This window comes from Symsagittifera roscoffensis, chromosome 4 (genome assembly GCF_963678635.1).
Source record: "Symsagittifera roscoffensis chromosome 4, txSymRosc1.1, whole genome shotgun sequence".
In the NCBI taxonomy this organism is placed as follows: Eukaryota; Metazoa; Xenacoelomorpha; order Acoela; family Convolutidae; genus Symsagittifera; species Symsagittifera roscoffensis.
In genome coordinates this window covers 2748169-2772538 of record NC_087065.1, presented here as the reverse complement: position 1 = coordinate 2772538, position 24370 = coordinate 2748169, and the positions used below count along the sequence as shown (strand labels likewise).

Here is a 24370-nt window from a genome sequence, read left to right as displayed (position 1 = left end):
CATTTGATGACCTGATATTGGAAAACCTCTAAATTATGTTTATCATATTTATATATACTTGGATTTGTGTTGGAATTCTGTTGATCACGATTGAGCGTTAGAATTTATGGTATCAATCAGTCGTTTCTGAAAAAAAAAATTTTATCGGTTCACCAATTCCGTTCCTATTCGGTGATAGAAAGTATCATAAGTTAACGTATGGCAGCTGTCTTGACATATGAAGGCTGCTTTTTTCATCGAGCTTGTGAAAGAAAGGTTTGTTCGTTAAATGGTATATTTTCTTGATTTCGCTTTGTTTCGGTCTAAATAATTTTTCCATCAAGTTTTTTTTAAGAAAAAACGTTGGGAACTACTTACTCCAATATTTACATTGCTCTATTTGAAATTAATCTACTAGTTTAATTTATGGTAAATCATTGAGAAGAATTGGCAGAAGCTAAAGTAAGATTTTGTTGATTTCGGAGATTCGTATGGCTTGTAGAATTTAATGATAAATAACTATGATATGGTAAAAATTTTGGACGCCATTTTGATCTTCAAAATATCTTATTGGTCAAACTTTACAAAATCATTTGTGTTCTTTCTACAGGCGAGTCAGCAGCATTTTTTTAACGTGCTCATGACGTTCATGAAATTTTGCCGGCTTTTTTTATTGGTTAATCATTTTGTATTTTTGTATTTTGAGCATAAAACTAATGGGCAAAATTTTTCTGCAACGGGGCAAAAAAATATGGCACCAGAATTGAAACCGCAAGCAACTGAAGCAACAAGCAAGTGGTAAAATATTCAACTGCTATTGTTTTCGCTGCTATTTTATTTTGAGCAGACGAAACAATGGCGTCCATAAATTTTTTGAAAAAAGTACACTATAAAATCTGTTATTGTCGTGCAATCTATGGGTTCTGTGGTCAAAATCCTCCATAGACTGGTTGGTTTGCCACAATGATGACGGTGTTCTCGACAGCGTCAAGTTCCTTCATAGATGGTTTCGCTTTCCGGCCGTGTCGGACGATGAATGCCCTGACTCGAGCTGAGCTCTTCACTCTATGCACGACTACTACACCCAGCCAACCGAACAGAAATACACTACCTGAAATAACAAAGTGTTTCATTATTTTTCTGGAACTCATATTGTATCACAGGGCATCATAGCACAGGGTGTTTGGCGAGGGGGGGGGGGGAGGGGGGGGGTTGTTGTTCAACGCAAACGGGGGTTTGGCGTTGAACTACATGCTATACGATATGATCCTGTGTAATATAAAGTTTCAGAAGGGAAGAAAGCTAGATGATAGTTTTTTTCGTCTGATGTTAAATAGTTTTATCTTTGTTTTGGGATTTTGAACAGCAAGTTTTCGAACTAGATTGTTTGTCTTTGAACTTTACCTAATGATCGTGTTTTAAAAGAGTACTTACATATGCTTAGGAGGACGATGAAGATGTAGTACCAGGCTGTCTTGTCACAAACCTGCAACATTATGTTTTTCAAGTACAAAATCATTTTTATCATATAGACATTTAAATAATTTTTTTTATAAAATGAAATCGTATTTAGTTTTTTAGTTTTCTAAAATTTCATAAGTAACATATATATATATAACTCAGAACTCCTTTTCCAATTTTGTTTTTGCCTAATACTTCGCGAAAACAAATTTGTTTCGAATTATTTTTCCAAAATCAAGTTTCAAGCGAAGGGGATGATCAAAAACAATCAAAACCTTCTGAATTGACCGGATACTTTTAAGCATCAGAAATTATTTCCTTTCTACAGTAACAGAACTCAGCATATCAATCAAAATAAGCGCAAACAATATGAACTCCCTGAAAAAATATCTTAACTGATGCTAAATTGAAAAATCTTCAGCCAATCAGAATCGAGCACTTGACACCACGCAATGTTCTGTAAGTACACACAATTTTAAATGCTGAGGTGGACAATCATATCTTGATTTTTCGAAGGGGTGATTTGATCTAAAACTACTTTGGATGTAAGATGAAAGAAGGCAGTTGGAAAATGAAGATTGAAGATGGAAAATCTGACCTGTGTGTGTGAGTTTGCAGACTCTACCACATTGGTGCACCTTGTGGCCCCCATGGACGCCGCGGGACAGACGGACTGCTTGGGACAGCTGAGGGGGTGCAATCCCGCGTACTGAAACAAACATACCTTATATGGTGACAATTTAGGGGGGGGGGGGGGTCCTAAAATGATTAATGCCATGCTAGATACAGGAAATGAGAATGAATTATTTTTACTGTCATTCTAGATGCATAGGTCTTGTAAGTATTACTGCTGTTCAAGTTAAACGAAGTATATTGTACAGCTTAACGAAGCGGGACCCCAAAACGTAATTTTTTGAAAAAAATTGACCTCTGAAAACCCTGAATTGAGTGTAGGCGGAGGAGATAATGCCCCGCTTCCGTTTTAGCAACCAATTTCAGGCTACCATTTTTCCCAAAATGATCCTTTTTTTATTCCAATTCAATCCATCCATTTTCAATGATATACATAAATTGCTTCTGGTAAAAATGAAAAATCAAACCGAAAAAACTAACACAACTTGAGTAGTTAATTATCTTAAAAAACAAGTTTTGTGAGATCTTTATCAAACAAATAATGTTTATTTTTGTACTGAGCGTACAGAAAAAATGTTTTTGGATGTAATTAACAGCTGTAAAAGTTAATGCAATCCCGCCCTGTAAAATATCATTTATTATCACCCTATATATACATTTTTGGAAAAAAAGGACCGATTTATGGTGAGGTTTAATTGCTATGAAAACCCACCGAAAAAAAATTGAAAGATAACGAGCTAATAAGTCCCTATTACTGTTTCGGGTTTTGGAGAAAGGATGAAATGTTTTTGGTCGTTGATTCATTGATGCCTTTTTTGTCTGGACGAACTTCAAAATTTTACCTTAATTTTTAAAGGGTGGTTGTTTTATACTAAAAAATATTTAGTCCGCTATTTTTGTTTTGAAAAGTTTTTGAAGTTTAAAAAGGTAATTTTGGCAAATTTAGTTTTTTTAACGCTTGATATATGGTACTATCCCCGCTCTGAAACCATTTCATACTGAAATGAGGCAAAACCTAATTCAAATTTTGAAAAAAAAAATAAGGAATTTGTATTTTCGAGAAGGTTTCTTTGTTCAGACCATTCTCTGAAAGAATGTTGCACAATTGAATCGAGCCTGTAATCTACTTGTTTTTAAAAGACAATCCTAAGTGCATTTTGAGCCGGAGTAACACGAATTATTATCCCGCATACAAAACTAATCTGAATTGAAATCAGGCAATTATTAGATTAAATGGGGTAGTACAACAGTGCCGAAGTACAACAGTGCCGAAAATGAAAACTTTGTTCAACAGTGCCGAAAATGAAAACTTTGTTCAACAGTGCCGAAAATTTGAACAAACTTTAACATATTAAGTGCGGCAATCAAAAATTAAACAGCGATCGTTTACAATCTTAAGTGGCACTTAAAGGTTTTGGGAGAGAAAATTTGCAATTTAGACGTTTTGGCGCCAAATTAATTGTTTAATTTGCTGTTGCAGACATTTTGGCGCCCAAATTGGAGTGATTTTCTTAGATAATTAGCGCCAGTAATTTCCCGCTCTTTCAAAAATGCGAGTAAATTATTCTGAAAATTTTCGCCTTTTTCGGCTTTGTTGTACTTCGGCACTGTTGAACGCCCCCGATTCAAATTGTTTCCTCAAACTACTCATGTTTTAACCTTCGATGTTAAGAGAAATCGAAACATCCAGTGCTTTGCTCTGGCATACGAGCATTTTTGTTTGATTTCATTTTATGTTTTTGAACATTAACATTACCATTTATGCTTTACGTAGTGTGTGGAAGAAAATTTCAGTGAAAATGAAAAAATATTTGTTTTTATTTTACAAAATTTTATGAAAAATAGGTTTTTTAAAATATTCCATAAAAATATTTGTACAGACGATAAAGATAAAGGGCAGGCAAAAAATTCAGATATCATCTCATAAAACTTTCTTAATTTTTTGGTAAACTGTTTATCATTTTTACGAAATGATAAATAAATTACCTCGTTTTATGCTAAGTATGCATATATCCAGATGAATAGTCAAAAGTCAAATTTCCATTATTGATTCAGGTTTTGTTTCTGAGTTAGAATTTTCCGTGTTATTATTTCAATTTCTCTCGCACAAAATTGTTCATTTTTTTCTGATTCCTTGTCAAAACATTCAATTCATTTTCTTTTTACCCAGATCCTCTTAGTTTTGTAATGTTTTTTTTTCTTTAATCTGAGTTTTAATGCTGTGTCGTTACTTAACATTACCTAGGTTTCAATTATAGGATTGTAGATACTTTCTGTAAATTAATAATAAGAGTATTACAATTAGCAGTTTATCATTAGTGTATATTCTTGTTGTTCCGACTTTCGATAAGAAAGTAACGGAATATTTGTGCTCGGGGTGGGTTTTTTTTTCTTCAGACAAATTTCGTTTTTTTTTAACTAGCCATTTTTGACGGATTTTTTTTTATATCATTCAAAAGCTATATTTGTCTTGAGCTCAAATTTGAAAAGATATTTAACCTGTGGTCATTTTTCGTAAAGTTATGAGGGTTTAAAGATTGCCATTTTGGCCAATTTGGGACAATTAACTCGCGATATATTTCGCGCTATTAACGCGTAAGCGGAGATTAAATCCGCCTTAGAAAGCGTTCCAAATTGGTTGAAAGAAGCTTATTTGCAATAATTGATTTGTTACAAGGCGTGAAATCTATCCTTTTGTCTTTTATATGGCGTGTGGGGGGATGATTTTCAAAAAAAATTCAAGTTTTAGAAAAAAAAAATTCATTTTATTTTTTTAGGTTTTTTTGTATGTTATTACTGCTCCATAAACCTTAAAAGGCAGTCGGAACATTCAGGGTTTCGCCCTGATACGAGGAGTCTTGTGGCTTTTGAAAAAACTAGAAAGTTGTATTTCAAATTATTTGCTATTTGTCAAACTACTTGAACTCTATGTCAAATAACTTCAAATAATCCAAACTTGAATAAAATGCTCTTATTGAACTTTCTCGGTCAATTGGTTATTTGTGAATCCCAGAGTGTTTTTTGAAAATTGTGCATTACGACTAAAAAAATTTTGTCAAAAGTTTTCCTGAACAACTGCAGAGCAATGGTAAGATAATATTTTGCGCCATATCACTGGAACCTTGCAATGTTTTCACAAAGGGCGCCACACTTGTTTCCGTTTAGATAAACTATTTGATTGACTGATATAATTCCCCCGTTTTCATTTTTAAACAAGAATGAACCTGTAACTGCCCCTTCCAGAAGCCCAACCCAGAACTTGATTTTGTTTTTCATTTTGTGTTTAAAATTTTGTGTGGGTTACAACTTGTCAAACCCGCTAGTTTCAGGCATTGAGCTCCGGTTTAAAAACACATCTGTTCAAAAAATTGAAATGAAATCCGGTCTCTGTGATTGAAACCATAATCAAATTGAAATTTGAATTACTTTACCATGTACATATACAATGCCAAAAGCACTATCTTATGTCTGGAGTGCAATCCTAAAGAGCAGAACTGCTCATCGAGTAGGATATCCTGGAAAAACGTTTTTTTTTTTCATTTGGTAGTTGCGGTCTGAATTTGTGTGCAATTTGTGAGCTTTGAACAGGATAATTTTTAAAACTTGATTCAAAAACCACTAGACCTTTTGAAGTGATACTAAGCTCTTAAAAAAAGCTCCCATGTTTGATTCTGGATTATTTTTTAATGAAAAACGCTTCGACAACATCAAGGAAATGTTTAACTGAAATTTTGGTCAATTTGCTTTGTTGACCTGCTTGAAAAACTTCTTTTGAAATCGCTTCCACGTTTTTGTAAACCCATAGGTTTTGCATAATGTTTCATTCTTGTCCCATTATTGCACATTTTTTGAGAAAATGACTTTTAATTTCGACTCTGGACGTATAGCTGGAAAGTCGCAAGCAATAAAAGTATTGTATTGCTCTTTGAATGTTTAATTTTTTTTGATGCTGCAAAAATAATGAAAAACACAAAAATTGCTTAAAAAAAGCTTGACAAAAAGGACAGCAATTGACAAAATTGACAAAACGTAAAAAAATACCTGGCATTGAATGTTAAAAATTGTTCTTTCAGAAAAAAAAAACAAAACCCACAATTCAACGTTCAAGTTGCAAAATCATTTTCATATGCTATTTCAAAAGAAAATGGCAGCTTGCTGAAACATCTCATACGTTATGAAATAACCCGTAGTATGATAATTAACCATTTCTAAAAGAAACTGTGTGAAGTTGGCTTCTACTCATTTGTTCAAAATGGAATTTAAAGTTTTGATTTTTCAACGCAAAAGATGAAACACACTTGGAATACCTGAATAAGATAAGAAAACCTTTCGGACAAAAATAGCTATTCATACAATTTTTTACGATGGCTCATACATGCCATGCGTTTGAAAAATTACACGAAAGTATAGCAACCACTGGTGGACAAAAAGTGACACTCTGAAAACTCCGTAAGATGGTTTATGCACTCCAGATTTTTTTTTTGAAAATACTCTACAGCAGTAGCGGATATAAGGGGCGGAAGCCCAACCCCTTCAGGAATTCTGCCCCCTATCGACGCAAAGAGTCCCCCTTTTGTACTATTGTGAGATATCCAGTTTTTGCTGACGGACCCTAAAACTTTTCTATGTGCAGTTTTGGCGCTCATAAATAACAATTGTGATAGGGCAAACGTTCACCAAAAAAAAAGCAATTTTCGGTCAAATTTTTCCCAAAAAGTGCCCAAAAACGCCTTTTCGTTGTTTTTTTCAAAAGTTCTGTGTGAAAATGGATTTTTGTAACTTGAAAATTGATTTACGATTTTATTTTCTTATGTAATCAATTTTGGGACGAAACGAACTTGAAGTAGTAATATTGAGACACCTTTGGATTATCATAAAACGGAATCAGATAAAAAATCCTTGTGAACAAAAAAAGTAGTCATTCATTTTGAAAACGATGGCTCGAACATATCATACATTTAAAAAATGAAAGTACAGCAACTACTGGTGGAAAAAAACGTGAAACTCTTACCAATTTATACGATGGCTCAGACACTCCACACTTTTTTAAAAACACTCGATAGCAGTAGCGGATTTAGGCGGAGAGCCGGGGGTGGCGGCGGACGCACCACCAACTTCAGGAATCCGACCCCTGGCCGACCCCAAGGTTCCCCTTTATACTATTTTGAGAAAAAAAGTTTTGGCTGACTGACAATAAAATTTTATAAAAGCCTTTTCGGCCCTGGTAAATACTAATTTTTTTTTGAAGGGGGAGTGCGCGCCAAAAAAAACTCAATTTTTTCAAAATTTTGCAAAAAACGCATAAAAACGCCATGTTCAAAAAATTGCCTGTGGCGCCAATAATTGAGCCAAAAAAAAAGATTTTTCGTGCAATGAAACAACTCGAAAACAGCTCGGTTAATCAAAAAAAATTTCGGCCAATTTAATTGATTTTTTTTTGAAAATCCGCCTCCCCCTCGAGAGAATCCTAGAACTGCCTGCTCAACAGTATAACAAGTAACAGCCCAGAGTTTAAAGTACATTTTTTCACAGGACAACTGCAAAATCAGATTCAGTTTTTTGATCAATCGAGGCAAGAGTTCTGCTGAGAATTTGTTGTTGCATCGAAAACTTGCATCGTCGCCGAGAACTTGCATCGTTGCATCGAAATACAGCTCGTAACAAAAAAACAAATTGCAAAAGTCTTTTTGTTGAATATTTGTGTCTCGCCACAGTAAATGGGCTTACTCTTTTTCATGCGAAACTCAAAGCTAAATGAGTCTTTTTCAATTTTCCTAATTGTCTGGACTAGATTACAAACTTCTTAATTCTGGACTAGAATTTTATTTGATTTTCTGATCAATGTTCCAAAAAAAATGTAGAATTAGGATACTTTTACACAACCATAACTCATGAATGAGAGAAAGGAGAAATATATAGATAGAGAGCTAGATGGATAGATAGCAAGATAGATAGATAGATAGATAGATAGATAGATACATAGATAGATAGATAGATAGATAGATAGATAGAGAGATAGATAGATAGATAGATAGATAGATAGATAGATAGATAGATAGATAGATAGAGAAAAAAAAGAGTAAGAGAGAGAAAAAGAGAGAGAAAAAAAGAGGGAGAGAGAGCGAAAGAAAAGGGCAGAGAGAGCGAGAGAGAGAGAGAGAGAGAGAGAGATAGAGAACAAGGCGAGAGAGAAACTAGAGGATATTATTGTTTTATTGTATCAAGATTCATGTTATTATGTACAGGAAATTCATTGATGGACTTGAGACATCAAAGTTCGAACCTCTGAGGAAATGTTTGAATGTTTAAACTAAAAAAATTCTCAATGTTGAGGATACAAAACTCATTTTTTTGAAATTTGGAGAAAATTATGCATCAGAAAAACTCGTTACAGAAACTACTTTTTTCAGCTGATCTTTCAATACTTATGCAAATAATTTCAAACAATTAAAATTGCATGCAAATATCCGCCACCATTTGAAACCAGACTTAGGCTTTTCAAATCGGGAAGTTCCATCTTGTAGATCTTTATTGTTCCAAAGTCTACCCATGCCTCAAATAAAAAGACAAAACAGCAATTTAAAAATATCTTTTTTAAATCTTTTTTAAAATAGATCACGCACAAGATCCATTTTTTGTCTAAAAATTAAAAACCAAAAATTCATTACCTTAAATAGCTAAAACTAAAACAGCTTTTTTAAAAAATATTTAAGTTTTTCATGATCCGAAGCACTCTTGAGGTTGTAACTGCAACATTGAAAATCACAGAACAGGAAAAGAATATGTCTGTTCTGACAGTCTGAATGAAATATTATTAAGCGCTTCATATAAAAAAAGTGTAATTTTTCCTCATAAATAATTCTTTTGGGCTAGGTAGTGAACGCCTACGCCTAAACCTCAAGAAACGACCTCGAATCTTGGTCGGAAACCAACATTTTCTGAGTGGAAAGCGGAGGTAGCATGCACTTTACCTACTTCAATTTCGTTGCAGCTCCCCCCCCCCCCCCCCCCCCCACCGATACTGTGATTTTTTGCTTACCGGGCAGAAATATCCTTTTGGACACTCCTTGCAGCTAGTGCTTCCGGTTGAGTTTCCAGTGTAAGTTCCGCCGGGACACATTTCACAGGTGTTGGAGCCGGGCTTATCATTGTACATTCCCGAGTGGCACGACTCGCACTCGGAATATCCATTCCCGTCGCTGAAAGGATTTAAATAGGTCAAAATTTAAGCAATGCTGTCTCAAGGCCTCAAAAATATTATGTTTTGCAAAATCGCAATTTTAGTGTATTTTGACGTTTACGATTAAACGAGTAAAGAACTATCAATGATCCGAAAATCCTTTGACGAACACAATTCTTGACTCATTGTTTTAAGTTTGCTACTTTACTTAGAAACTTTTAGAAACTTAGATGCTTTTTGTAGCTAAATCAATATGCAAATGTTCTAGATTTTGTCTATCTTTGGTAATTCGATATCCCCTAATAACAAGTTCATAATACAAGCTGTGTGATACAAGCAGGCGAAGAGATATATTCATCAAGCCATCAACCCTCTAACAATTTTTTATATAACTGAACAAAAAAATTGACAAAAAATACGTGGACTATCATTACAAAAATATAACAAAAAACATGGACAATCATAACAAAAATATAACAAAAAACATGGACAATCATAACAGAAATATAACAAAAAACATGGACAATCATAACAGAAATATAACAAAAAACATGGATAATCATTTCCACTGAATTTCCACTGCTACTTTAAATATTAAAGCAATTCAAGTCGTAAGTATTGCAACTCGTCTCAAGTAACATCGATTGATTTCCCTCCAATCAAAAAGTTCACTATTTTAACTATTTCGCATTTTGAAACTTTTTGAAAACGTCACTTTTTAAAATTGATAATAATTTTTCTTAAGCTATATAAAAATTATTCGGAGGAAAATTTTGGACATTTTGGTTGATTAATTGACATGATAAGACACGTGAAGTCATGAAGTAACTTTAGAACTTACAAAGTTAGGCATAATAGTTTATGCGAAGAAACTTAATCAAAACTCACATGAGCTATTTTTTTTGTTGATTTCGAAGAACACTATTAGTCATGATTCTTAACTCGCAAAAGAAGAGAGACTGAAATGGTTTCGCGTAAAAGTCTTGCTGTTAATCTGCAGTTCTTGTTGCAGAAGATCTTGATATACATAATAATACCATGATGTATCGAACTCACTGCGGATTACTGTTGAGTTCATAGAGGATCAGTCTCAGTGTTATAACATGTTGTTGTTCGACGTGCGGCGTCCGGAATACTTCTCCGTATGGAGGTTCGGCTACGTAACTAGTTCTAGTCTCAAGGTATAAAAGGTGCGATACTAAGGTCTATTGATACTGATAAGCGTATATCAAATAGTGGGCAAGGGTCTCGCACATGAGAAGACGTATTCACATTTTCTCTGGCGCCGTCGAGGTCAACGTTTACTAATGGCCTTCAAGGCAAAACAGTATAACACAAAAGGTATAGCTTGTAGTATGGCTATACAATTAAAAGGTTATATAAGGTTATATATATATGCATAATCCGAGTTCCCGATTACCTTTGTTAAAAGTTTGTTAAAATTAGTTTTACTTGGAATTAGACTCCCTTTTTCCTCTCCTCTGTTTTTTCATCAAAGTTGTGGTCTTGGCTCCTCGATACTTGACTGTCCTCTCTTCTTTTGAGCCGTGTCTCTTTTGTCTTCTGTGTGTGTTTCTTTGGTCGTCTCATCTTTTCTTTGTGCACCCCCGCTTGATTCACTACTTGATGAGATTTTCACCACCTCCAGTTGCAGCTGTTGGTTGTTTGTCCAGTTTTTTTAAAAACTCCAGGCATGCCGTTACCTCTCATTGGTCAGTTCTGCTTCTTGAATTCACCATCCCCAACTATTGCCCCATCCCCAACTAGATCCTTCGATGACCGTTCCTCTTGGCTTGCTTTTGGGTGTGGCGTTGTTTTCAATTTTGAATGGCCCACTTTCAAGATCGAATTTGGGTTCTCAAGTTTGACGCTTAGTGTGCCGGTTCGTTGTCCTGTGGAAGCTCTGGTTGAAGGCGCTGTCTTCTTGGTGTCTCTTTTCTTTTTCGCTGGTTCCAGTACTTGCGCTTCTTGCGATGACGATGAGATTTCGGAGTCTGACGCCAATGATACTGGTATCACGACTTGCTTTTCTCGATTTCTGGGGAGCCCTTAGGTTCGTTTTCCAAGTTGCAGTGGAGTTTATTTTTTGATGGTTACGGCTTGCCTACTGGTGCCCTGTACCTAGGGTTTTGACTGGTTCCTGTCGTTTCGGCTCCTTGATGCCGATTCTCTTATATTGCCCCTTTGACGTTTCTGTTTCTACAAACCTAGGGTGTGCCGGTGACTTTTATTACGTCTTCCCGACCTATATGCTACGAAGTCACTTAGTTGTGTTGGTCTACAGTTTTGTATATCTTTGATTTAGGTATAAATGCAAGTCCACTGTTTTTAATGGTCTTGAAATGCTTTCACCCACGCTGTAGGCGAGGTGTGTTTTAGGATTTCCCCTACTGTATTTATAATTTTGTTACTACTGGTTTGGGTTCTTAACTATTTGAGCAATTTTAAACCGTTTTTCGAGCTACCCTCCTAATTTTTTCATTTAAGTTTTTAATTGGCACTGATTCCACTCCCTATAGCTTTCAACGGATTTGTGATTGCGGTAATTTAATTTTTGAATCTTCTGTCATGTCGCCATCTAGATTGATTTTTTCAGGGTGTCGGTCACTTGGTGTCCTTCGTTAAATGGTCACTTCATCTTCGGACCAAAAATCCGTTTCGTGTATCTGTTCCGTGTGAGTGGTGCTCTTTTCAGATTCCTCTTATCTAAATTATTAGACACTGACGTTATCCCAACTCAGATTGTTTTGGTTGCTTGTCGTGGCTAGGTTAGACGTTACAATGTTGGGTGTGCTTCCCATATGCATCGCGAATGATGATAGCTTAGTCCCTGCGAGTGAAGTTCTTCTAAGTGTTTTTGAGTAAAGTGTACTCTTGGATCAATTCTTATTACCCCTAATCGTGTTTTCAATTTTTGGATAAAGCATTCTAAGAGGCCTATTACTCTTTGGTTGTCTACTGATGCAAACAGTAATTTAATGTTTTTATCTTTACAATATCACTTGAATTTTTGTGCTTGGTTACACCTGACCCTCCTCGCAAATTAATACTTTGCAAAAATTTGGTTACAGTGACTGCAGTGGTTTTGGATACTATCTTTGTGTTTGGGTACATTGAAAATCTAACAATTGCTGCCAATTTATTTGCATCCTAATTCAACTCACCTTGCATGGGGCCTGCGTAGTCCAATTGGACTTCGTTTTTGTTTATACCACCCTATCCAAGCTTGCGTGATGTCATTTCCTCTTAGCAACCTAAAGTTTCAACTTGTTCTCTGCAGTCCTTGCAGTTCTATCCCATGGAAACGATGGCCCTGTGTATGTGCAGGAACCAGATGTCGAGCATGTCATTCGTCCCCGGGTGTGTACGATGAAAGCTCTCAAGCACCGTATCTCTCAGTTGAGTTGGTATGACCACTCGGTCGTCCAATTCCAAACACTAGTCGCGCACGCTGAATCAGTGATGGATGTGAAAGATGTATTGGCCGCATGGTCTTTTTATGGATTCCCAGTCCCACAAAGTGCATCAAGTATTCTCAAACTGTTATCTATGGGGTATATATCCATGTTTTCTCGATTCTGTTTCCATTTCCTCTGTTTGCGTTTCTACCTCTTTGCTTGTCGCTTGCGTCTGTGCGCCATTGTTCTGGTACCTCCATCGGTTTGGTTAAAGTTAGTCTGGTTTTTATTTGTTCTTAGTTTGCCCGTCCTCGTCGTCCAGATCGAATACTCTCTTTTTCTGTTTTCTTCTGCTCGGTCTTGTGGTTCCCCTGAGCCGGTTGTACGCTTCCGGGAATATCGCCTTGTCTGGTCATTTATTTAAGGATGAACAGCTAAACGAGTTTGTGTGTTTTTTCTCTGGTATTTTAGTTTGAACTTTGTAAGTTTTGAAAATAGCTAGCGAATGATTTGAACTCTTTTTAGGACGACGTCAGTTTGTTTTCGGCGTGTGTTTCGCTGATCAATCAAAAAATACAAGCGCTCGCCTCCTATTGGCTAAATCATTTAGCACTATGTTGTCCAAGTTTTCTAGCTTTGAAATGAAAGCCGTAGTTTTTGCTATCGCAAATTCTTCATCATAATTGGACGCTGGTAGCGCCGGACTCACTGGGTTCCTTAAAAATTAGTCAATTAAGACAATCTTTTTTCCCTCCAAATGTTTGTAATCGAAATTGAAGGGTAAATATTGATCGATCCATCTGGTAAGCCTTGATTTTACCGTCTTTGATTTCTCTAATGCATTTAGGGCGCTCAAAAGAGCTTAGTGATCGGTATCTATCTTAAAAGTTTTCCCGTACCGATTTGGAGTATGTATACCTAATATTGTTTTAATCGACAAAACTGTGGTCTTTTATTTACAATACTGAAATAGTGGCTTCTCGTGGCTTTATCAAAACTCGTTTAAAACATTTAAAGTTTAGATGAATGCTGCTATGCTAACCAGCACTCTATAAAGTGTAGGAATATGCAAATGTCGAAGTTTGGTGGAGTGGAGAGGGGGACTAATAAATGCTTCAGAATTGGAGGAGATGGTTCGGTTGTTCACCTAGCCTCATACATCTTAGATAAGAAACATATTTTCAGCTTGAGCTTCATGAGCTAATTCACTGGAATTGTCTGTAATAGGCATAGCAAATACTTGATTAGGTTTTATTTGAAATTTAACTGGGTACATGTTAAGACCACATTTTTTACGGCTTGATAATTTTTGTTGTTTGCGCTAAATCGCTTCTGATTGCAAATATGCTGAATATTCAGCCATAAGATTGATCACACTAGTGACAATAGTTTTGACAAGTACCATTATCACACTAGTGCCATTTGATACCGACACAAAAGAGATGATATTGTTTTCAGTCGGGGAGCGTCCGCAATATAACTGGGAACACGATTCTTCCATTTGGCACGATCGTTCATTATTAAAAAAAAGTTGGCAGTAATTTTTAGCATGCTGTGACATTTGAAAAGTATTGCTCTCCGAAATTAGGCGAAGCAGTTATTCCTTATAAGTGTATAATATGTCAACCGCTTGTTTCAGGTCAGCTTATTTGCATATCCCTTAATAAATTATTAACAAGACTGCTCGTTCCGATGCGAAGCACTGAATGTTCCGACTGCCTCTTAAGGTCTATGGAGCAGTAATAACATGAAAAATATGTGATAAATAAAAATTAAAAAGTTTTTTTTTAGCTTGAGATTTTTTGCAAAAAGACGTCATATAAAGTACACAGTGATAGATTTTGCTCCTTGTAACAAATCGATTATTTGTCTGAAGAAAAAAAAAACCACCCGAGCGCAAATATTCCGTTACTTTCGTTACGAAAGTCAGAACAAAAAGTTCAAACTTTACTTGAAATATTTTTAAAGGCACATTGGAACACAATGTTTCAATATGCCATTGGAAACACGAAAATATTCAGTTATTAAGTGCTACAACTTTTTCACGCTGAACTAATTTTTCCTTTTTTTTTTAGATTACGCTCTGTTGTGATTTAGTATTTTAGTATGTTTTAACCTTGACCTCTATGTGTCAATTATGTACCAGTCAATGTTTACTCTTCGAGTTTGCTCTTTTAAGACATCGGTCAGTTTTAATTCAATTTCTTATTTTATTCTTTTTAACTTAGTTTAATTAGAATAGTTACCAGTGGTATTTGCACACTTTTATAATGGCGCAGTCATCAACTGGTTTGAATCTGCGGGGAATCCCCGCCTTTGGCCACACCACACGATAGAATCTCCCACCCGATGGACCAACTGGATAGACCAATTTCATCTGGCTATCATCGCTAAAAAGAATTTAGATATAGATAATCTAAAGGAACCATTGGATATGGAGACTACGATCCCTATCCTAGAAGATGCCCAGGAGTCAGAAAATGAACCACAGAGGAAAGCCAGGGAAGCCAGAAATAAAGAGACCATGCGAGTCTATGAACACGCAGAAGACAAAAGAATTGCAGAAGAGAAACGAAAATTCAGAGGCATGAGGATATACGAGGCCAATAAAAAAGTAAGATCTAATTTAGTTTTGGCCCTAGGAGCTGAAGCAAAGAGAGTTTTCGCTCAAAAACATCCAAGGGTTAAAGTCCTAGGAATCTCCTTCAAAGAAATTTTCAATCTACTGGAAACAGTTTTTATCAAACCAACAAATATTACCTTCGAACGACACAAATTACTAAGCAGAAAGCAGAACGACAGGGAATCCTATGAAAATTTTTGGGGCGCACTTTCTGACTTAGCAAGATCATGTGAAATTGGATTCAACGATGAACAGTAGTGGATAAGAGATGTATTTGATTTTAACTTGAAATACTGTGATTTACAACAGAGATTACTCTCGGAAACTCTTAATCCAGTGGATGCACTCAACCAAGCCATTATCGACGAAAAAGTTTACTACAACCATCTTAAACTAACAAACACGACTAAATCATTCAACACGACCGTAAGTAGCGGCAGAGTGTACAAAAAGTTTAATAATGAACAAAAAGAACTAAGTTTGAACATAGAAAGATCTAATACTTGTATGAAATGAAGGAGCGCGTTTACCAAGGATCACCTGAATGTGTGTCCGGCGAAGGATAGTTTGTAACATTTGTAAATATTAAGGACATTTTGGAAGAATGTGTAAATCGAAAGGAAGAAGACCCGCTGTAAATACTGTACAAGAAGCTGTAAATAGTCAGAATTGTCCATACCCTCCAGAAGACCCACAAGCAAGAATTGAAAAAAACTTTTGTGGCGTGATTAATGCCTGGACAGAAGAGGGGATCAGTGCCAACGACGTTTATTCCGTTCTTAATATCAGAACCATCTACGACACCAATTGTGAGGAAACAAAGAAATTGGTTAACATTGAACTGGAGGTGACGCGATAGTTAACCTGGACATCCCAGTAGATTCGGCGAGCCCAGTAGGCTTCCTTAAGCAAAACATCCTACAAGAACTGAAATTGAGAAACCCACATTTGAAAATCCGCCCCGTAGACAAGAAAACTCTTAAATGTTACTGCGGTTTTACTAACGATACAATCAACATCATCGGAAAAATTGTAGTTAGAATACAATCCAATGGATGCATCGCGGAAGAAACTCCATTTTTTACAACCACTGGACACGAGAGGAATATTTTAGGAAACGATAACTTACCACAAATCGGAATTGAAATAGCTCAACGCAGCCTGAAACTATGCACAGCAGACTGACCCGTAGGGTAAATCGACTTTTACTATTTAGTTTAAAGATCAAACATATACCAGGAAAAGACATGCGATTTACAGATTTATTGTTGAGATTACATTCAGGAAAACCCTCCCAAGCTCGCACCCTTCCAACGAATTTGTAGTGGCAACAGTGAGAAAGAATGTAGATAACCACTCTGTCAAAAGTGATTGTAAAAAAAATAATTATACAAACAACGAATTAAACAATCCAGTGAATACTATTACTAACTTGGATCACGATCATCCAATGGTAGGAAAGAAAGAATTAACTTTATACATGCAATGGTCGTTTTTCGCGAATATTCTTAGCTAGTTCACAGACCCAATTAGATTTTGTAATTCTAATCACTCGCGTTCAGAGTCCTGTACAAGCGGTTGAATCCCACTAAACCTTTCAAAATTCAATTATAAATGCTTTCTTTTTTCAGATAAAACTTACCTAATTTTTCTTTCACATTCATTGTTATCAGTCAACCAGTCCCTAAATCTTGAAAGCAAAAAACTAATCGTAGAATTTCACGCGTCTGTGAAATTGTTAAAAATTTCCCTTAGGGCGGAAAATAAAGAAATCATTTTAAATTTTGACAACGACATAATGTCAGATATTCACAAAAAATTACTCGCTTAATACAAGGGAGATCTGAAGTTACCAGACACTCCATTATCTTTCACCGAACATGGCTCCAACAGGTTAATTAGACTTATGACAGACGAGGATAAAACACTCAAAGACGTGAAGAAGGCAGTAGAAGAAGGCAGACCATTGGACAGATTCGGAGCTTACCTGACGACCTTTCAACGGGACATCCACGTAAAAGAAGGAGTGTTATTCAATGATAACAAACTGATGGTGTCAGCAGCTCTAATATCGCCATTTTTTTGCTACTCCATGGAACCCACCCAGGACAGTTCGGAATGAAATCTCTGGCAGAAAACATTTGGTGGCCACATTTATACAGAGATATTTATTACCAAGCGAAAAACGGTATCCAGTGAATCAAAGCGGGTAAGAAAGTAAAAGTGATTTTGGGCACGAGCAATACTGAAAAATTGCTATTTTTGTCTGAACCAAACGAAGAAGAAGACTTGGTTTTTGCGGGTCCATTGGACAAAATTGGGGCAAATCAAAACATCTATCACTATGTATTGATCGCTTCTCAAAATTTCCGTCAGCAAAGGTGGTGAATAACACTTCAGCTTCTTCGTTTTTATCTTTTATGTCAGATTACTGCCACCTGCATGGATTTCCGAAGTCTATCAGAGTCGACCATGGGTCATGTTTTATTTCGAACGATTTTAGAAATTTCTGCGAGAAGAACAACATTAACTTGATTTTATGTACCGTCGGCGATCACAGATCCAATGGAGTCGTAGAACGACTCATCTACACAATTAAAGCAAAACTCTCGGCAATGTCGTTTAACGAACCCAAACCATCTTTAAATGCGGCAATTGATAAAATGATTTGGAATCTTCGTTCAACGAAACAATCAACCATTGGATGCTCTCCATTTCCAAAACATACTAATAGATCGTCTAATACTCTTTGGAAAACTCTGGTCTCACACGCGATTAATTTAGATAAAGGGAAATCAAAAATGTCGAGGGATAGAGCTCAAGACTGGGGAGCTAACGAAACAATCGAGGACGGCTATTTGGATAACTCAGTGACAGACAAGAGGGGCTATTAGAGCGACCCAACCGACAAGCGTGACCTAAATCTTCATTGAGCTCCACTATCCAATCCATTCAGCCAAGGAGGTAACTGGTTTAGGAAGACAGTTAACCGAAGGGAAGATGAACCTTACTTTAAACCCCTTGGTGGAAAACCACTGTCGGATACAACGCATACAGTTACACTTGACAATGGACATGTGCTCAGAAAATCGGATTTAGTTTTTAAAAAACTCAACCTTTGGCTCATTGTAATTTTTCAGCAGTTTCTAACTCGATGAGTAGTAGGTATAAATTAGCAGGAAAACGGAAGACAAAACACCATTGAAGAAGTTGGACTCGAATGTAACCGGCCCATCAACAAGCTACACGCCAATGGGAGAAAAGGCGACAAAAACGAGGAGAACGAGAACTCCGAGTCTTAAATGTTCAAAATTCGCGTCTTCGGAATTAGATTCTTCGCTAGACTTAGATCATTGGGACAAAGTTATTGGTGATATTTTGGTACCGACTCGGAAATTGTAATTAATACTTCAACTTACAATAGTGATAGTGATTTAGATCAGTCAGGACGAACCTCAGGGGCGAAATCAAAACCCAGACGACTAGCACATCACCAGCGGTTACAATTGATAAACCTATTAGCATAGAAATTCTCTCCTGAAAAGAACCCAGAAACCCGCAGAAACACCGAAGGGCAACGGCACTCGTCCCAGAAGGAATCCAGGCCCCCCATAAGTTTATGGAGACAGGCGTTTCATCTGCCAAGTGGCTTTAGGATCAGAGACCACCGAAATTGTAGATTCCGACGACGAACCTCTGATAACCTTTTCAGGCTCGAAAAATTTACAGACGACATTTTCCTCAGACTCCCCCCGGATTACTTGACGCCACTCGAGGACATACTTCCCCATCCAACATTGATGGCTGAAACAACGCAAGGTTCCTCGTCAACTCCTTCGTTTATGACTCCGAAGATTGCGGTACTATCCTCTCCATTGGTAGAAGCCAGAACCGCCAATCAGGACGATGAGGGGAGTGATATATCTTCAGTCATAGATATAGAAGTGAGAAAGGAGGCGGACAGCTTTCATGAAACATTCAACGCCACCTCTTAAAATTCTTAAAACTCCTAATCTGTTTTAGTGAAACTCAAAAGGGTTGATTTTACCATTGGTTACTCATTTTATTTTATTTACCAATTCTTAATTTTAGTGATTTTGTACATTTTCAGTTTAGTTACCTATGTAGTTTAGCCTGTTCAATTTGTTTATTTGTCACATAACCCCAATTGTACATAACATTTTGTCGTTTAAGACATCGGTCAGTTTTAATTCAATACCTGATTTTATTCTTTTTAACTTAGTTTAGTTAGAATAGTTACCAGTGGTATTTGCACACTTTTATCACGCTCCTCACCAAATAATTAAAAATCTCAAGAAAATTAAGATATTAGATATCATACAATCAATTCCTAGTTAGTCTGGTAGTTAAATTACACAACTTTCTACGCGTTAGAGTAATTGTACCCTTTTCAACATATCCACAAAACCCCTCGCCCCTTTCCCCAACCCCCCCCCCCCCCCCAAAAAAAACAATTATTTTTTGCAAAGAAGCTGTCGTGGGAACATTGTGTGTTCGACGCACAGCAACTGGTGGTTGTTGTATTTTACCTTGGAGTATAGTTGCCGGGGGCACATGACTCACACTCGCCCGAGTAGCACTCGTCTTCAGCAAGGCAATGCTTGCATTCATCTAAACACAGTTTGGTAATGTTGCAATAAGAGAAGTATAATCGATAATAGATGAACGATAAAAAATCACGTAAGTTTTTATATGTCAACAAAGAAAGCCGGTTGCTGAGATTTAAACACAAATTATTCCGACCACTAAGAATTAATTTAAAAATTCAAAAAATATATACTTTTTATAAGACAAATTTTAAAAAAAATACATAAAAAAATCTATTTTGTCATTTTTCCTGTGTATTTTTAATTCAACTTTTGATAGTCAAGGAAAAACATTATTTTTTGTTGTAAATAGTAAATGAAGAAACAAGATTAGTCATTCCAAAGTTTCTACAGAGCCGAAATAGTTCAAGTCACCAAGCTGTCATAAACAACAGATGTATAGTGTCTATCAAACTCTCCCCCGTCAAAAAATTCCCAATGCTAGAATTTTTCTGATACATACTTTTTGGAGCATATTTCCCGTTGTTGCAAATTACGCAGAACAAAGATGTCGTGTTTTCAGTTTCTGGAGTAAATGTAGTTGGGAGTGCTGTCGTAGGTTCAAATGTCGTGCTGGCTTCTTCAGTACTAGACGAAGCTACCATTCCCGATGTCGTAATTTGAGACGATGTTGTCGCAAAAGAAGAAGTTGGAGCTTCAGAGGTGCTTGGGCTAGTCGAAGTTTCAATCGTAGTTTCAACAGTGCTGTTTTCGGTTGTAGTTGACAAAATTGTTGTAAGTTCAGTTGTCTCAGTCATCGTTGTCATTTCTGTAGTGATTTCGGAAGTTGTCGACGTATTAAGAGTAGTTGCCCCTGTTGTCGACATTGTTGTATTAATGTACGTTGTCGTCGGTATAGTTGTCGGAACCTCAGTCGTCATCAGAGTCGTCGTTTCTTCAGTAGTCACTGTTGTGTTTATGACATCGGAGGTTGTAGTCGGAACTTCAGTTGAAGTCGCATTTGACAGAGTCGTTAGATTTGCTGTCGTTGTTGTCGGTTCGGTCGTGACAACTGTTGAAGTCATTGACTCCGTGGAGGTCATAGAAGTCTCAGGAGTTGTCGTTTGTTCTTCAGTTGTCGTGGGTTCAGATGTCGGCAGTGAACTTGTAACTTCAGATGTTGTAACTCCTGATGATTCAGTGGTTGTAGGAGCCGCAGTTGTTTGCGTTGATGTATATTCTGTTGAACTGGGAGCTGAAGTGCTTTCGGAGGTAGTACTAGTTAATATGGTAGTTTCGGCAGTCGTGAATGAGGTAGATGTCTCATTCGGCGTCTCGGTTGTCGTGAATTCTGTCGTGTTTGTTGACGTAGTCATTGGAACGGTGGTCACATTTTCGGTTGTGGAAACAGTCGTGTTTTCAATAGTCGTGGTCTTGCTTGAAGGTAATTTTGTAACCGTCACGATGTGAGGCGAGGTCGATGACTCGTAAGAGGGCGTTGACCCCGATTGACCTGTTGTCCTTGGTAGCTTAGTAACTGTGACAATGTGAGGCGTCGTCGATACATTTGGATGAGGAAAAAAAGTAACCTGATCTTCTTCGTTTTCAGCCCATTTTGTTGCGGGTTTCACAAGAAGTTCTTTGTTGTACCCTGATTCTTCCTAAACAAGTGTTTTACTTTTGCAGTAAACAATGAAAACAAAAAGACAATAATAAAATCAAGACAAACCTTGATACTAATGTTTGGTTTCGAGTTTTCTTGTTCATCTTCAGGATGGTAGTGCTCCCAACATACACCTGTTAAAGTGAATGAAAGAAGCAAAATGATTATATTTTGGCTTAGAGGGTAAAAAAGGTGTTTTTTTTCTTCAGACATAACTTCGACTTTTCACTACCAATTTTTGACATACTTTTTGTATACCATTCAAAAGGTATTGTTGTCTGAGCTTAAATTTGAACAGATATTTCACCTAAGATTTTTTTGTAAAGTTATGGGGGTTTAAAGATTGCCATTTTGGGCCAATTTGGGACAATTAAAGAGCGATATATTTTGCGCTATTAACGCGTAAGCGGAGATTTAATCGTTCCAAATTGGTTGAAGGAAGCTTATTTGCCATAATTGCTTTGTTACTAGGAGCGGAATCTATCATTTTGTACTTAATATGGCGTGTTTAATATTTAATTTTTTCAAGTTTTTTAATGCTCTATAGACCTTAAACGGCAGTCGGGACATTCAGGGTTTGGCCCTGATACGAGCAGACTTGTTTGTCATTGGATTACATAGTCAAGGGTTGCTGTCAAATTTAAGGGTTTAGATTTTACAGTAAAGTTTAATGTGGATTTCACAACCAAATGCAACATAAAACATCAAAATTCAATCAAAATTTAAGAATAAAAATATCTGCAAGAAAACTGCAAAAAGCTTCAGAAAATCGGGCATCAGAAGCTCGGGCATAAAAGATCAGTGCACAGCAAGAAACCTGCAACTTACCTATAGTAAGCAACACCAGAACAATTGTTCCAATTAGTAAAATCAAATTTGCAGTTTTCGTCATCTTTCACAAAAGCATTAGAAAATGATCAAATGCCAAGAATGGTTGATAGTCAAAATGGTAAAGTACACTGCATTTGTTGATTTGTTTGTTTGTTCTCAATTACAACATAACAGTCGCAAGTCATATTTACATTTTGAGAAAAAGAATTTTGAACGAATGCTAGTGTCAATTTACCTCAGCGTCAGGTTTACAAAATTTATTGAAAAAATGGGCCGCGTGATGTTTTTGTATCAAAACGGCAAGTCATCAAACTGCTCAAATCCTAATTTCAACCAAAAATGAGCTAGTAAAAATAAATAAAAACTCAGAACTTAAGAAATTTTTTTACTCTTTTGTGCTATTTTCTGAAAACGTTTTTTTCTCCATTTTTACAACTCCATGTTCACAGTCTCAAGATTTTTTTTTTAAAAAATGGCTCCATAGTTGTTAGATTGCAGTTGGAACATGCAGAAGGACATTCTCATAGGAGAAGTTTTGTTTTTCATAGATTGCGCATAATTATTCGCAATGCTATGAATGTTCAAACTGCCATTTAAACTGCTGGAATATTTTTGTTTCAAAAAATCTGAAAAGTGATCAGTGAAAAGTGAAACAAAAAATGTGAAAAGTTTAGTAAAACAAAAAATCCAGCCTTTCGCTAAAAATTAACACCCCACGCGCAACGCATTTCTTAAAAAAAAAAGGTTTTTGTAGCCTAATATTTGGACTTCAAATGAAAAAAAACTTACCCCGGATAAACTCAAATAACTGATTGCAGGTCAAATAATTTCAGTTTTCCATTTTTGATTATCATAGTGTTAAGCTCTTTCAATGAGGAAATGTTTTCGAGAGCCATAACTGATTTTGATTAAAAACGACACTAAAAGTAGCTGTCTCTTCCTCCAAAACTCACAGATTTTAATTTAAAAAAAGGACTTTGTGCATAAGTTTCTTCTACAATGGCTCAAATTTTTTGACGTTACCGCAACAAAATTTCAGTTTTTGTTTCGACTTTCAAAGAAAGTGACAGAATAATTGTTTTTTTTTCTACAGACATATTTCGACTTTTTAACTATTAAATTTTGAGGGAGTTTTTAAATATCATTCGAAAGATACTTCTTGAGCTCAAGTTAAAAACAAAACATTTCGACCGTGATAATTTTTTCCGCTTACGCTTACATCTGGCACGAGAAGAATACTGCGCGTGAAACAGTGTTTCCCGCTGAATGTAGAGTTACGGATTGTCGCTTGTTACGAAATGTCGCCTGTTACAAATTGTCGCCTGTTACAAATTGTCGCCTTATAAGCAATTTGGGATAATTAACGCCGCAACAAATATCGTGCTGGCGGATTAACGCGAAAGTGAAGATTTAATCCGTATTAGAAATTGTTCTACCTTGATTGTCACAGAAAGATATTTAAAAAAATTATTTAATTTTTTTTTTGAAAATTCGATCAATTATTTTATTTTAAGTAATTTCGTAGAAGTTTAAAATCAGTTGTAAGTTATAAGGTTTTGCCCTGATACGAGCGCCTTGTTGATTTGTAGGCTGAGTCTGGATTGTACCAGGCTATTTCTGATGTGAATATTTGACTGTTTTGCTTAACTGAACTTCTTGAATCAATTGGATTTGAGTAAAAAGCATATTTTTTTAAAATCTTTTGTTTTGCTCTGTATAAACAATTATGAAAAGATTCCATTGACAATACTTTAAAAATCAAAAAAAAATGTCAAAGAAAAGAAAAAAATTTAAACATCATCTTTTTAGCATCGACTTTTGAAATTTAACTTTTGTAGTTGAGTTTTTTGGTAAAAACTTGATCAGAAAAACATTTTTTGTAGTTTTCATTTAAAACAAATTGCAAAAAAACCAAGAACATTTTGAGTTTTTTGTCTTAAATATATTTTCACTCGCGGAAATACCAGAACCGAATTGCTTCGCTAATACATCATCGTTCAAATTTATCACCAAATGGGACTATAAATTCAAAATATCTACCGAAAATTAAAACAC

The 24370-nt window shown here is 36.0% G+C and overlaps 2 protein-coding genes across 2 annotated transcripts in view; one reads left to right on the top strand and one right to left on the bottom strand.

The window, feature by feature from the left end:
* Window positions 1-24370, top strand: part of LOC134843608 (TBC1 domain family member 30-like) — a 551730-nt gene that overhangs the window by 382270 nt on the left and 145090 nt on the right. The window lies entirely within an intron of this gene.
* LOC134843778 (mucin-2-like) lies at window positions 712-22423 on the bottom strand. Its single transcript, XM_063860050.1, has 8 exons — window positions 22313-22423; window positions 21551-21618; window positions 20345-21482; window positions 19825-19906; window positions 9113-9272; window positions 2039-2149; window positions 1414-1465; window positions 712-1090 (listed from the first exon to the last, which is right to left on the bottom strand). Exons 1-8 carry the CDS (start codon window positions 22374-22376, stop codon window positions 909-911), a joined length of 1857 nt encoding a protein of 618 aa, XP_063716120.1. The 5' UTR covers window positions 22377-22423; the 3' UTR covers window positions 712-908.